General features: G+C 43.9%; 1 protein-coding gene across 2 annotated transcripts in view; it reads right to left on the reverse strand.

The window, feature by feature from the left end:
- Positions 1-3,005: 3,005 nt before the first annotated feature.
- ACSL5 (acyl-CoA synthetase long chain family member 5) overlaps positions 3,006-13,559 on the reverse strand; it is a 33,073-nt gene continuing 22,519 nt past the window's right edge. For both annotated transcript variants that reach the window (XM_006134999.4, XM_075935451.1), the window contains exons 10-21: positions 13,165-13,238; positions 12,322-12,399; positions 11,808-11,942; positions 11,141-11,275; positions 9,352-9,447; positions 8,122-8,194; positions 6,956-7,044; positions 6,746-6,862; positions 6,256-6,399; positions 5,015-5,116; positions 4,197-4,268; positions 3,006-3,615 (exon numbers count right to left, since the gene is read on the reverse strand). In XM_006134999.4, the coding sequence (XP_006135061.2) occupies positions 3,478-3,615; positions 4,197-4,268; positions 5,015-5,116; positions 6,256-6,399; positions 6,746-6,862; positions 6,956-7,044; positions 8,122-8,194; positions 9,352-9,447; positions 11,141-11,275; positions 11,808-11,942; positions 12,322-12,399; positions 13,165-13,238 (1,253 nt within the window). In that variant the 3' untranslated portion in view covers positions 3,006-3,477. The remainder of the gene's footprint in view (positions 3,616-4,196; positions 4,269-5,014; positions 5,117-6,255; positions 6,400-6,745; positions 6,863-6,955; positions 7,045-8,121; positions 8,195-9,351; positions 9,448-11,140; positions 11,276-11,807; positions 11,943-12,321; positions 12,400-13,164; positions 13,239-13,559) is intronic.

A 13,559-nucleotide genomic window follows, 5' to 3' on the forward strand; every position in this document is an offset into this window, starting at 1 on the left:
TACAGAAAGAGCTTACCAGCTGCTCCTGGTCTAGCAAAACATTTTTTTTATGCCCCATCTCCCCTAGCCCTAATGGAGTAAATAACTTATATGCAGAGGTTGGGGGCAGTTCAGAAGATGAAGCCAGGCACCTGCTGCAATGCAAAGTTAAGTTCAGATTTCAGCATCCTTTGTGGGCAGCAAGTACCAAGATTTTGAAAATGGCTTTGGCAAGGACTCTAACATGAATATGCAAGGGGCTGGAGGTGAGGCTCACGGGAAAGAGTGCCTATTTTGAAGACAGGTTTCTGAAATCTGAGTAGTTGACATGAACTAAATCAGTTGTCAGCAGAAAACCTACACCACAAACAAGGCTACATGGCACTGGACTGGTAGTTGAGTCCAATTACTCATCTAGCAGTGACCAGTACTGGCTACTTCTAAAGAAATAGGAAGCAAGATAGCAGGTAATTATGTTGCAGGGAAGTTTGCCTTTAAGTCTTATGATGGAGGCATGAGGATCATTCCATTTTGGAAAGGATAAGTAGGTGAAATCTCCACACCAACAGAAATAGCATTTTGGGAAAGAATGATCCATCTTGCAACAGTTAAAAAGTGAAAGTCCTCTACCGGCCCAAAAAGCACTGAGTCAGTAGCCCAGGAATCTCTAGTGCAGAAGCCACCACAACTATTGAAGCAGGATATTTTGTCCAGACTTGAATACACCTACACTTAAGTGCATGTGTAGACATACCCTTTTTTGGGATAAGCTAGTCTGGAAGAAATACTCTGAAATAGCACATATACACTACAGAGAAGCCTCAAAAATAGTCCAAAGCAGACTCCCCTAATGTGCATACACTACCTCCACTTAGAGCTCTAGGGAGTAATTCCTCTGAATGGCTCTGGGGAGGAGCTCTGTTGAAATAGCTTTTTTCCCCCAAAACAGCTGAGGTGTGGATGCTCCATTGACATGCATCTGACAAAGTGGGTCTTTGCCCACGAAAGCTTATGCTCCTACACTTCAGTTAGTCTATAAGGTGCCACAGGACTCCTTGTCGCTTTTGCAGATTCAGACTAACACGGCTACCCCTCTGATACTTGACTCCATTGCTGCTGTTTCAGAATAGGGGTTATGCCTCATGGAATGAGGTTTTCAGTAATGGAGTAAGCTGTGTGTAACTTTGAAACAATTCATGTGTAGATGCTTGTATTAACCATGTTGTGTACATGCACCCTTAGAATGGTCCCTGGAATTGAAGTACAGCTCATCATAGAGTCTCTTGTGAGCCGTTAAGGCACTGTTTCCCAGTTGCTCTGCAAAACCCTGGAATTCTGCAAAGCAAGAGTAAGGGTTCTGCAAGAATGTGGTACTCCCAAATCCACTTATGGGGTGGGAATCATATCTTTGCTTGACCAATTCAAGCTGGGCTTTTTTTTGCTCCACACTTTCAGCAGGGCTTTATTGCTTCACAAGTTTTACTCTAGCATTCCTAGGGGTTCCTTAAAGTTCTTAAAAGGAAAAAGGTTCCATGGCCAAATTAAGTTAGGAAATACTGCTCTAAGGCACTCAGTTACTGTGGGGAGAAGGTGTTGGAGAAAACCAGCAAGCTCTCCATGCAGGGACTACTTGATTGTCCACGCCCCAGCATGATTGTGCACCTTAAATGCCACTAACACAGCATCACCAACATCCTGTGACTCAACTACGTTAGTGCTTCCTGAGTGACAACCCAACATGAAAGTAGCAAATTGTGGTTTAAGTTAGGCACATCAGACTGACCACCTGACCAACATCAGGTATCTAGATTAATCAGTGATTAGCAAGACTAGCTAGCCTCATAGGGCTTATCTGTACACCTGTGGGAACACCACAAAGTACTGCAGCTCCAAGCTTAGTCTTTGCTCCATAGCAATCCCAGAAGAGCTAGTACTGATCCTGTTGGCTTGGGAGGAAGCCGCCCTTCTCTTTGAAGTCCAGTCAAAGGACTCCAGCCCAAGCTTGATTGTTTATATGGCTACTTTCAGATAGTGATGTTAAAGTGTGGTTATTTGACTAGTCAATGGGATTGCCATCAACTAATTGGTGTACATTTCAAAGAAGGAATGTAAAAGTGCCCAAAAGCCCCCTCTGGGGCTCTTCTATAATTCAAATGAGGAATGCGGAACTGTTTATGGCCTGGGGTCAGCAGGAAGTCCTGCTGACTGGGCTGCACATGGGTGCCTGCTTTGAAATGTACAAGTCCCCAGCAGACCTATCCTCCATGAATTTATCTAGCTCTGAGCCCAGTTAAATTCATGGCCTCTACAACAATCCTCTGGCAAGGAGTTCTACAGGTTGACCACATGTGAAGGAATATTGTCTGTTTTATACCTGCTGCCTATTGTTTGACCTTGTTTGTCTTATGGGAAGTACATGCTTGTCTCTTTACTTTGCCCACCAGTCAATATTTCAACAAACTTCAATCATATCCCTCCTTAGAGTCCCAGTCTTATCAATCTGACCTCAAAACAAGCCATTCCAGAGCCCTGACTGTTTTATGAAAGGGTGACCTCAAATCTTGATTCCTGTGGGCTGATGTACAGACCATGGATTTTATATAGAGGCAATATGGTATTTTCTGTTGCATGTCTCTTCCTATTTAGTCTATCCTGGTAGATTACTAGACATGTGGACATGGAGATTTAGATGTACAGTTGTGTTAGTACTACCAAAACTTCATTAAAGTATTAGAGAGCTTGAAAGAACATGTCTGGTGGACTTAGCTGAAAGACAGGGCTTGTTGCTGGAACCTCCAGTAGTAATACTGACTATTCTATGGCAGACAATAGACAAGAGAACAGGTTTACTCAACTTATCTGATGGAAAGTGTCTCACCATTGGGAGACATGTGGACTTGTGTGCAGGAAGCCTTAGGGCAAAGATTTCTTCCTCAAAGCAGTCTGCAAAGTTATTCTACTACTAGGATAGTAGTGACTCAATTTGCTAGGCTACTCCATGTACAGAAATGATCACTCCTATAGGATAGTTTTTCAATGTGCAATTAAAATTTATTGCTTGACAGTTACTAGAAGACAGCTGAAAACATAGTACAAAAGCTTCAGGCTTCAGCCCATGCTGGAGGCATGGTGAACAGTCTTCCAGCCAATGACAATTTCACCATTACTAACTCGATGTTATGGACAGCAAACAACTACTTTGACCAAGGATGGAATTTAATCAGATCTGCCCATTTGCTTCATAGCCACCATTTTAGAGAGTTGTGCGCTTCAGTCTCAAAGCAAGAGCTGCCAAGTTTCTTGGAATCTTGTGCCTATGCCAGAGTTGAGGTGACTGGAACACCATAGCTTACGGTCATTGTTTTGACAAAGTCTATGGTGTAAATTGACACACGTCACTTTTCTGTTAAAGTTCCTCTTGCGCCTATGTTCAGTCTTGTTCTCAGTTGAACTAGTGTCCTGGGGAGTGCTTTGGTATTCCACAGAAATCCCAATATGTTATTGCATATTTGCATAGAGGGCTTCAAGTTGGGTCTTAAAGTATTTACAGAGGTCTGCTCTCTTTGCTTTCAGTGTTGGGGTCAGAAGTCCATTTTCAATTGAGAACATCTCTGGATGAATGTGGATGTCTTTAACCTGCGTGTAGAAAGAGCCAGACAGTTACACTGTTAGCTAATTCATTGTCCACATTGGAGGTGATAAGAAACTATAATATAGCAATTCAAAATGGCTCTTCAATTTATCATGGAGTTGACTGTTAGGTTCAGGAATAGCACAGGTTCAGGAATAGCACAGGAACGTAAGCGACTACTCAATTATACAAAAAGCGTATGCTTAACTAGTCCCTCAACTAGTTGCTTCTGCCCCTTTTTGCGCTGCCTCTGAGGCAGCAAGGGGGTGGGAGAAACTGTAGCTCAAAAGTTAGTCCCCCGGAGTAGGGTCTCTGCAGGAGGTAGCAGGGACCAGGCATGAGCTGGCAATTGGCTGATTCCCAGCTCACACCCAGTCCCAGAGACTATGCCTCTGCTTTCTAAAAGCAGAGCTGCAGCAAGGTTAGCTCCCAAGGTTAGCTGTGGCTCCCTTGCTTGACTAGTTGATGGAAGTTCCTAGAATAGCATAAGCTGTAGCAATGCATACTTCAGTGGCTGCCAGAGGCCTGTTTGTTCTAACACCATTACAGAAAAGTTATGGAATTGTTCATAATCCTCTATACTCACTTGTTCAAAGGACTTAAGGCCTGCTTCTTTTCCTACTTTGACCAGCTCTTCTAAAATTGCTTTTTTCAATACCTAGAAGAGACCAAGTTGATGACAGCCATGTTGCAACACAAAAGCAGGAGCATTAGAACTACCTCCCTTTCTAAATCCTTGGCTGGGATATTGATTGTTGAGGTTATGCTTAGGGTTTGAGTCTAAGGGCTTTTTGTTCGAAGTCCTCTGAACATTAGCCATCTCTAGGGAAAGCAGAGCATTCTCCATGCTTCTCTAGATTGGCAGCGTGAAGCCTCTGTAGCAATGGCAGGCTGATTAGAATGCAGGGCTTGCAACCTCTTGATCAAGTGTTTATTCCAGGACAGAATCAGAGCTGGAAGAGACTTGAGGAGGTCAAGTCCAGCCCCCTGCCCAAAGCAGAACTAAATCAACCCAGCCAGGGCTGGGTCAAGCCAAGACTTAAAAGTCTCTAGGGATGGAGATTCCACCAGCTCCCTAGGTAACCCATTCCAGTGCTTCACCACCCTCTCAGTGAAATAGTTTTCCCCCTAATATCCAACTTAGACCTCCCCCACTAACTTGAGACCATTGCTCCTTGTTCTGCCATCTGTCACTACTGAGACTAGCCTCTCCCCATCCTCTTTGGAAGAGCCTTCAGGAAGTTCAACATGCTTAAAAAACTGAGACTCAAGGACTAACTAGTATTTTAAACTGAAGCTTAAAACAGAGCTCATGAGAAATATCCTGGTGCCACATTAAGGCAGTTTCTGCAGCTCAAGTCAACCTATCCAGAGGATCTGATAGGTAAGATAAAAGCCACTTACTGAATTGGTGCACATTTCTTCATATGAACCTTTTATTCCAAGTTTTGCTGCAAAGTTTGGCAGTACCTCGGGGTCAGGAACCACTACACCCACCAGAGAGGGCTGTGGAAAGAGTCAAGATGTAGGAGGTGCACCAAGAGTTTCATGTAATCCTGTTCAACATGCCACTGACTGAGTACAGCAGTCAGGGCCGGATTAAGAACTTTAGAGGTCCTAAGCACTGAAAAGATTATGGTGGTTCTCCCCTTCGGCCCCCCCCCCCATGTAATTCAAGATAAAAATACTGTACCATACTCTTTTCTGGTTCCCCTGATTTGCTAATGCCCTAAGCATGGGCTTAGTCTGCCTATTGGGTAATCCAGCCCTGACAGCAGTCATACTGTGACGTTCAACCCAAAAGAGACTTTACAGAAAAGTACAGATTTTTCCTATTGTCCATATTGGTGACGGGCAGATTCTCTGATCAGATGTATGCCTTTCAGAAAGGGAAAGTGCCTAGTTAAGAGCATGAGATTGGTCTCCTGTACATTGAAGCCAAAGGTCCTCTAGCTTGTTGCTTGTAAAGTGTAAAGATCTATGGTACAATTGTGCACGTCCTCTGGAAAGAGGATTAAATACACCAGACTGCTTACCATTTTAATTTGTTTTGCTTAAAGCAAGCCAGGAGTGTCTGCTCTCATTGAACAATTTCAATAAGAGTTTATAGCCATCCAGTTTATAGGCACCTATTTCTCCTAAACATTAAAATCAAACTGGTTAATAGCTTTCAGTATTAGTCTAGAGGCTCTCATTGAAATCAGTGAATTCTCAGCTGTAGCATCATCACTCAGGCAAGTTCTCACCACTCAAACCCCCACACAGAACCAAATACCCAGAAGTTGGTTCTTACTCTTCCCAACCTACTTCGAGACAATAAAAAGAGCTAGACACCATCCTACCAAACACTGCAAAAGTGAAGATTCCCTGCCCTACAGTGGGGAAGCCTAGCAAGAGACAGCCTGGGCAGCAGGTACACAGACTTTAGAGCTACAATGGTCCACCAGATTTACTGACATCACAGGCCACCTATACGCACTCACTAAGCCCAGAGGCATGAGGGGAGACCGCAATTTGTACAAAGAACCAGCCTTAGAACAGGGGAGTCTGGGGTACTCCAGGTCATGCTCCAAAGGCCTAGTTCAAGGGAATGCACTCATTTCCTATTTAGTGAGTAGGACAGACAGGGAAAAAAGTCTGCTTACCTGTAAACTGTCCCCATGTACAAACACTTGGGCTACAGAAGCACTTCTGATGTAGATGTTTTCAATCTTCTCTGGCGCAATGTACTCCCCTTGTGCTAGCTTAAAGATGTTCTTCTTTCTGTCAATGATCTTCAGGGTTCCATTCTACAGTGATGATTTGGTCTTAGTTGCCTAGTACTTAGTCACCCCTCCTCCCCCAAGTGAAGGCTTACTTCTAGAGACAGCCTAAGTCAGCTTCAATGGTTTAATATGTTGCCCTGAATCATGCTGCTTGTCTGACAACTGCATCTTTAACTTCCCCAATTGGTACCTCAACTTCAGTGGAGTTGATTTCAGAAGCCAGCCACCCCCACCTTGCCCATGCACACCTCAGTTATTCCAATTCTCAGGATGGCTGGGCAGTTTAGTTTTGTTCATTGCTTCCCAAAGGCTTGCCAGCCAGCTAGGGAAGAGTTCCTCCTGTAGCATCTATTAAACCAGGGAAACTTACTGGCATCCATTTTCCAATGTCTCCAGTGTGAAGCCAGCCATCATCATCAAGAGCTTCTGCTGTTCTCGCAGGATCTTTCAAGTAACCCTTGAAGACATTTGTTCCTTTAATACAGACCTACAGCAGGCAAACAAGAATGCGTCGTTACATGCTCCATCTGTAGCATTGTGCCAATCCACACAGCACCACTCCTGAGACGGGTTTACCTACCTCTCCTTCGTTATTGGAAGAGAAGTAGTTCATATCAGCCACATCTTCTAGTTTTATGATATTGCAAGGTAGAGGGGCTCCAACATGCCCTGCAGGAAGAGATGTTTCAGTAGACGTTAGTGGGATCCCAAGCCTCTCAATCCACAGGTGACTTTTCATCAAAGATATTTGAGTGTCCATTTAGAGTCCCTTTCTACTTTAGTGGGAAACTGGAATTGGAGCAGGGAAGAGGGGCAATATTGCACCACTCTTTTCGTACTGTCTATAGTGCACGTTAAGCATTCCTGATCAGATTGCTGTTTCAGCAGTGGAAAGCAAGTCAAATCTTGATTACAGGTGAAGAGCATTTTAGCCTTCAGGTTGTGTTTTATGTTGGAGCCATAGGAATCTGAAATCTATAAGTGAAATTTCATAGATGGGGAGATAAGTCCTTGCAAGTGGTTTAAAATCCTGTGACACTACCAAGTGCCAAAGTTAGTTTGTTCCCTCTACCACAACAAGTAGCCAGTGCATGAGAATTTCTACCCTGCTTCTTCCCCCACTTTCCCCCTTCAGTTGCATTTGAAATTTTACTGTGTTCTGGTAGATGACTTCAGCCTAATAGTATCAATTCATTGCAATTAAGTGATCCAAAATGGGTCTAGCCCTCTCCTGAGACTGTCACTTAGTCTCAGTATTTTAAGTTTACAAATATTTAGTTAATATGAGCAGTTGCAATAAAGCGCTGTTTTCTCCACATAGATACAAAATGGGTTAGGCACAGCATATAAAACATCCACCACCTAAAAACTGTAACATCGCCTCCCCACAGTGCATTGATTAACTTCTGGGTTAAGTGTGAGCAAGGGAAACATGCATGTGTGCTTTGTCCATTAGAACCTAATGTGCCCCAACACCACATTGGTTTCCCCCCCCCCCCCCAGGACTGTACTAAGCTACCTGATCAGTAAGTTCATTCATCACATGCACAGATGCTATTCAGGCTAGCAAACCCTTACTCAGAAAAGAAAACCATTAGCACACTACAGGGAGGGATGGGGGAGAAAAGGAGGAGATCTGTGCTAAAGACTACTAGGACATTTAGGTGCCCAACCCGTATTGGCCTTCTGGTATCAAGATGCCATATACTTGTGGCAACTTCAGGGGCTACTTTCTATCTGACATACCTGTTGTCCAGTCTCCAGGCACTGTGAAGGTGCAACCTGCTGAGCATTCTGTCTGACCATAGGCTTCAAAAATCTGAAAAGGATGGGAACACTCGCCCTTATTATTGGAGTCCTTGTAAGGTCACTGCTGTATGGTTGTAAGCAATGTGCACCTGTAGCATGTTGAGATGCACTTTTACATGACACTATGAAGTCATTTGCCACCTCCAGCATTCATAACACTATTAAAAGTTAGTGTAGGACTATGGTAGAATTTAGATCCAATTCCCTGCTGTTCTGATATAATTGGTTTTTACTATGGATAAGGTTGAGCCCTTCACATAAAGGCAGAATTCCTACCACAGGCCTCCCTCTTAATGGCCCAAGTGGCAGCCAAAACTTATTGAAAAGGAAACAGATTAGGGAGAAAACCAATCAAGTGGAGTTGTCCAGATGTCTTTCCAGTTCCCTCCAGTGCAGAGGTCTTGTCCAGAGAGCCCTGCATAACAGTGCTTGATCATCAACTAACAGGGAAAGTTGCTAGAAGGCTCCTGGTACGGTGGTGTGCTCTGTTCATTGAACAGATTGCAGAGAATATCTGTTGGAGATGACTCCAAGCAGTTTAGCGTAAGAGCCATGTTCTCTCCCTACTATACTAATGCATAGCCTGGAGGTTGCAAGCTTCCTCTTGGTAAACAGATACAAAGGCCTGCAGATCTTAGTAGGATTGTACAGCTATAAGATTTAAACTCAGTCATTTAACGGGCTGTTCTTCTCTACCCTTGCCTATCTATTTGGACTTGCCTGCACATCAGGGAGTTCATCTTCAGATTTGGTTACTTGAAGCATCTGGCAGAGTCAGCCTACCAAGCAACTCCACCTCCTCCTGCCCCCCGCTTCCCCCTCCCCCCCCACACTTCAGGAAGAAACCCTTACTATGTAGTACTCAACTCTGAAGATTGTAGAAGGTTGGATCCAACTAGAAAAATTGTGGATACGTAAGACGGGAGAAGAGTTGTGTGATGAGTCACTAAGAAAGTCTGTTCTAGAATGAGGTGTTTTGGTGTAAGACTTTTCAGCCATGTAAAATGCTATTGCATTGGTCTTAGCTGCATGCCCACACGTGCAGAGACAATACAAAAATAGTCCCCCAGTACACTCAGTCTGGACCAGTGTCAGGTCAGGGAAATAATCAAGTTTAGTAGCATCAGCAGAGTGTCCCCCTTATTCCATGGTTCAGGTATGGCTCACCTGGCATCCCAGTGCTCCTCTGAGAAGTGTCAGGACAGGGGGAGATATAGGTGCAGCTGCTGTTACCATTATACGCACCTTCCCACCCATGGACTCCTGCAAGAAGAAGTGAAAAGAGATAGATCAGGCTCTTAGATGTAGAGTTAAGATTTGTGACTAAATCGAGATACTGTTAAACATGCTGACTGGAGCCATGTATGAGAACCTGTGACTTGAATCAAGGCATGCCCCTTGATTTCTTCCTCCCTTCTCCTTCAGAGAGGATTGCCACGAGCACATAGCAAGTCATGTCACACAAGCCTTCAAGGAAGCATAGCACTTGAACAAAACGGAGTACTGCTATTGGAGGACTAAGGCCTGTGTGCCAGTCACTGAAGTGAGAGGTCACAGACAGATTGGAAGGCTTGATAGAACTGTCCGTGGGTGAAAGCATCAAGCATCTCAAAAGGACTAGTTAGCATCCCACTTGGCTGTAGAGGAATTATTGCGAGGCCACCATGTGTAGCTTAGAGATCAGCAACGCTTCACATCCCCTGCTAACTTGGCAAGCATCTCAGGTCAGTCTGAAAAGTCAATTAGTATTGAGATGGATACATGCAACATCTGAGCTAGCCCAGTGGAGGTAGAATACTTGGCAGTTGTCCATTTACATAGACAGCCAATGATAAGGCTTAGCACTCCATCTCGTTAGCACTCCATCTCGTACTTCAGCTTCTAGATCATTCCCTCCCCATCATGGTCACCACTGCTCCAATTTTGTTGAACCCGTAGTTGTTCCCTGTAAGAACCAGGCCATACACACACGATACTCAGACTACATCTACACTGGTGTGATCTTGCGCAAAAACTTAAGCACAAGAGTTCTTGTATTAAAGTAGTTGTGTAAGAGCATCTACACTGGCATGTGCTTTTGTACAAGAGCATCTATGCCAGTGTAGACGCTCTTGCACAAGAAAGCTCAGATGGCCATTTTAACCATAGGGCTTTCTTGTGCAAGAAATTCATGTTGCCTGTCTACACGGGCCTCTTGTGCAAGAACAGCTGCACAAAAGGGCTTATTCCTGAGCAGGAGCTCCAGTTCTGGTGTAAAGTCAGGGCTTCTTGCACATTAGAATGTCAGTTACTTGTGCAAGAACGTGCAGCCAGTGTAGACAAGCAGCAAGTTTTTGTGCAGGAGCAGTGGCTTTTGCACGAGATTGCACCAGTGTAAACAGCCTATATATTGTATCATATCTTACTCTTACACTACTGTAAGGAGCAGTCACCAAGGATTGGAAGCTTCTAGATAAAAGGTAAATTTTAATAAGAATTCAGAGTGAGGAGCAGCGCTTTTACCTTCTAGAAGGTTCAGTTTTAGTACAACTCTGCCTTTTGACTAGGTTCAGTTGCAAAGTATTTTTCCAGATACTTCTATCCAACTGGAACATAGCCCCTCTAAGATGCATTTGTACAATGAAATTAGTTATGGTACATTCAGTTGAGCTATTGCTGGAAAAGTGTTTAAGAAGGCCCTTGAGATGAATTGTACACAATATACATGGTTCCCATTCTGGACCCAATCTGCAGATGTTCTATGGAGCCTGGCTTGAGCTCATGTCAGACTTGAATGCTCTTGCTTTGGATTTCAAGAGCACACAGCATTCGTCAAATGGAGACTATGAGGAGTCTTATTTGGCTTACCATGCTGCTTGAGCTGGCAGAGATAAACAGAGTCTAATTCCCTTCTTTGGGCTTGGGAGCTCAATGAATATTTTCTGTTGCTCAGATTCTATGTATCCTTGAGACATACCTGGACCTTCTTAAAAATCATTTTGTCCCAGATGCTGTCATTTCGGAGAACGCCCTGCTTCACATCTGCCAGTTTTCTATCCACAGCAAAGTTTAGCAGAGTCTTTTTCAATGGGTTCTGTGCACTACTTTGTATCTGTGGGAGAGGAAGTTCTGTTCAGTGAGTTTGACAGTAGGTCTGCATGATGGGGGAGAACTACATCTCTTGAGAAAAAAAAGGGGTGCTAGATTTATCCTCCAGTGCCATCTTCATCCCTTTAGAGACAGTGGCACCAATATATTCCTCACTTTGCCTACTGGTTCTCTGTCATAAAACTTAAGGACCTGCCTCCAAAGCAAAGTTTGGGCCATGCAGATTGTCATGGAGCTCTTTACAGCAACTGCTAAGTGTTAGTGTTTGCCAAGAGCAACTATGAACACTCTGGCAGAACATCTGAAGAACCATGTTGGAATTAAGTTTTCATGGGAAAGGTCAGAGGTATTTACATTACTGTAGCATCAGGAAATTGCGCCCACCCCCAAAACCTGATGGGTATTCAGTACATTTAGTTTAAAGCAGGCCTTTGAGCAAGTTGGTGCCAAGTTGTGTTAGATGTACAGCAAACAATTGGCAGTTAACTTTAACCCCCCCCCCCCCGATGCATCTAGGGAGCAGCAGCTTTGAGTACCTTGTCATAGAGCCTGTTGAGCAGTCTTGGTACTGCTGGAAACATAGTTGGCTTCAAGGTTTTCATGTCATCTGTTAGCATTCTAATGTCTCCTTGAAAGAAGCCCACTCTTGCTCCACTGGAGTACATGATGGTCTAGAAGAAACAAACAAAACACACACATGGAGCATGGCCCTGGTCTTACAAGTTCCTGTCCAAGGTAATTGTCAACACCACATAGCTGGGTGTCAAAACAGCATGCGTTTTAAGGCTAGGCAAGTGTCTCATTTGTAGTATACAGCTTCCTTTGTACAATGTTGTTGCCCAGGATGAAACCACTTAGTCTTCAACTTCTGGCATTTTCTTAGTGCCAAATGTTTCCTGTATGCAATAGTCTTTAGAAGCAAGATTCAATATCCCTAACATTTGTAAGATATCATTGGCTGCATGAACCTAATTGCTACATCATGGCCCTCCCTCCAGTTTATACTTAAATTGTTCTACTGGTTTGCTTGGGGGCTTGGCTTACTCTTACCTGTACTACTCTCTCAAACATGTGAGCCAGAGGAAGATACGATACTGAGATATCTGTAGTCTTGCAGTCAAATGTACTCTACAGGGAAACATTGAGACAGGACAGTCATGCTACAGTATAATTCAAGAACAACCACAGCTACGAATCTGCTCTATTGAAACAGGTAATTTAATATCTCCAAAATCCCAGAGTAGGTTGGAACAGGAGTTGTCAAAACTTGGGTATTTCACACACTGCCATACCCCCCAGGTCCAGAGTGATCCTTTAGAGCCATGGTATGCAACACATTAGCACCATGTATTTATTTGGCTGGTTGAGTGTGCTAGCTCAGAACCTGGACACCATAGCTTTAGAGATTATGGAAGTTGGCCACCACTTGGTATTCCCTGTCTGAAAGTACATTTTCCCAGCCTGGTCTGGAGCCAAGTTGAGCAATCTTGACAATGAGTTTTGGGGAAAACAAGATTCTCTTGGCTTCTTCTAGGGGCTTGTCTATCTCCTAGAGGCAAACCACAGGAAAGGGCCCAGGATGGGAAGTTCTGAACAGCCAAACTTCAGACATTTCACAATTTTTGTTGGGACTTGATTTATTCTCAAGTCTAGCTCCTAGTTTCTTTAGAAACATTCATCCTGGCTTTGGACAGGAGTGAGGTTCATGATCTTGGCCTGGTCTACAAATGGAGGTGTTCATTTCAGAATCCTCCCAAGTTATCATGATTAACTCAACAGGTCCTGAATAGTTGTAGGCTACTCTGTCAGTCACCCAGCTCCACATTAGTCACTTCAAGCCTGATCTGCCAAAGGAGGAAACAAATTCAAACAAACATGCAAGCAACATCTTACCTCAGTACTTTTAAGGAAAGCAGACGCATTTGCAACAACGTTTTCATGTGTGAGCATGGCTCCTTTTGGATCACCTACCAAAGATCATGAGGAAGAACAAACTGATGGCAGCCAGAACCACTAGGCATTTGGCAAGTTTTACAGTTTGCTTGGCAAAGTCACTTGTACATTTCCAAGCCCTCAGCAATTGTTTGCAGTATTGGATTCAAGTCATGTTTGCACATGTAACTTGGTCTCAAAATAGGATTTAAGATTTACACAAAGAATATTACACCTATTACAAATGTGCCTACTGGCACCTAAGCCCGAGGTGTAGTTTTCCCTCCAGCTAGGCATGTTTCAAGTGGAGGCATGGATTTGTGCATTTAAGGGATAACATGCCAGAGATGGGGAGC

This window comes from Pelodiscus sinensis, chromosome 8 (genome assembly GCF_049634645.1).
Source record: "Pelodiscus sinensis isolate JC-2024 chromosome 8, ASM4963464v1, whole genome shotgun sequence".
In the NCBI taxonomy this organism is placed as follows: Eukaryota; Metazoa; Chordata; order Testudines; family Trionychidae; genus Pelodiscus; species Pelodiscus sinensis.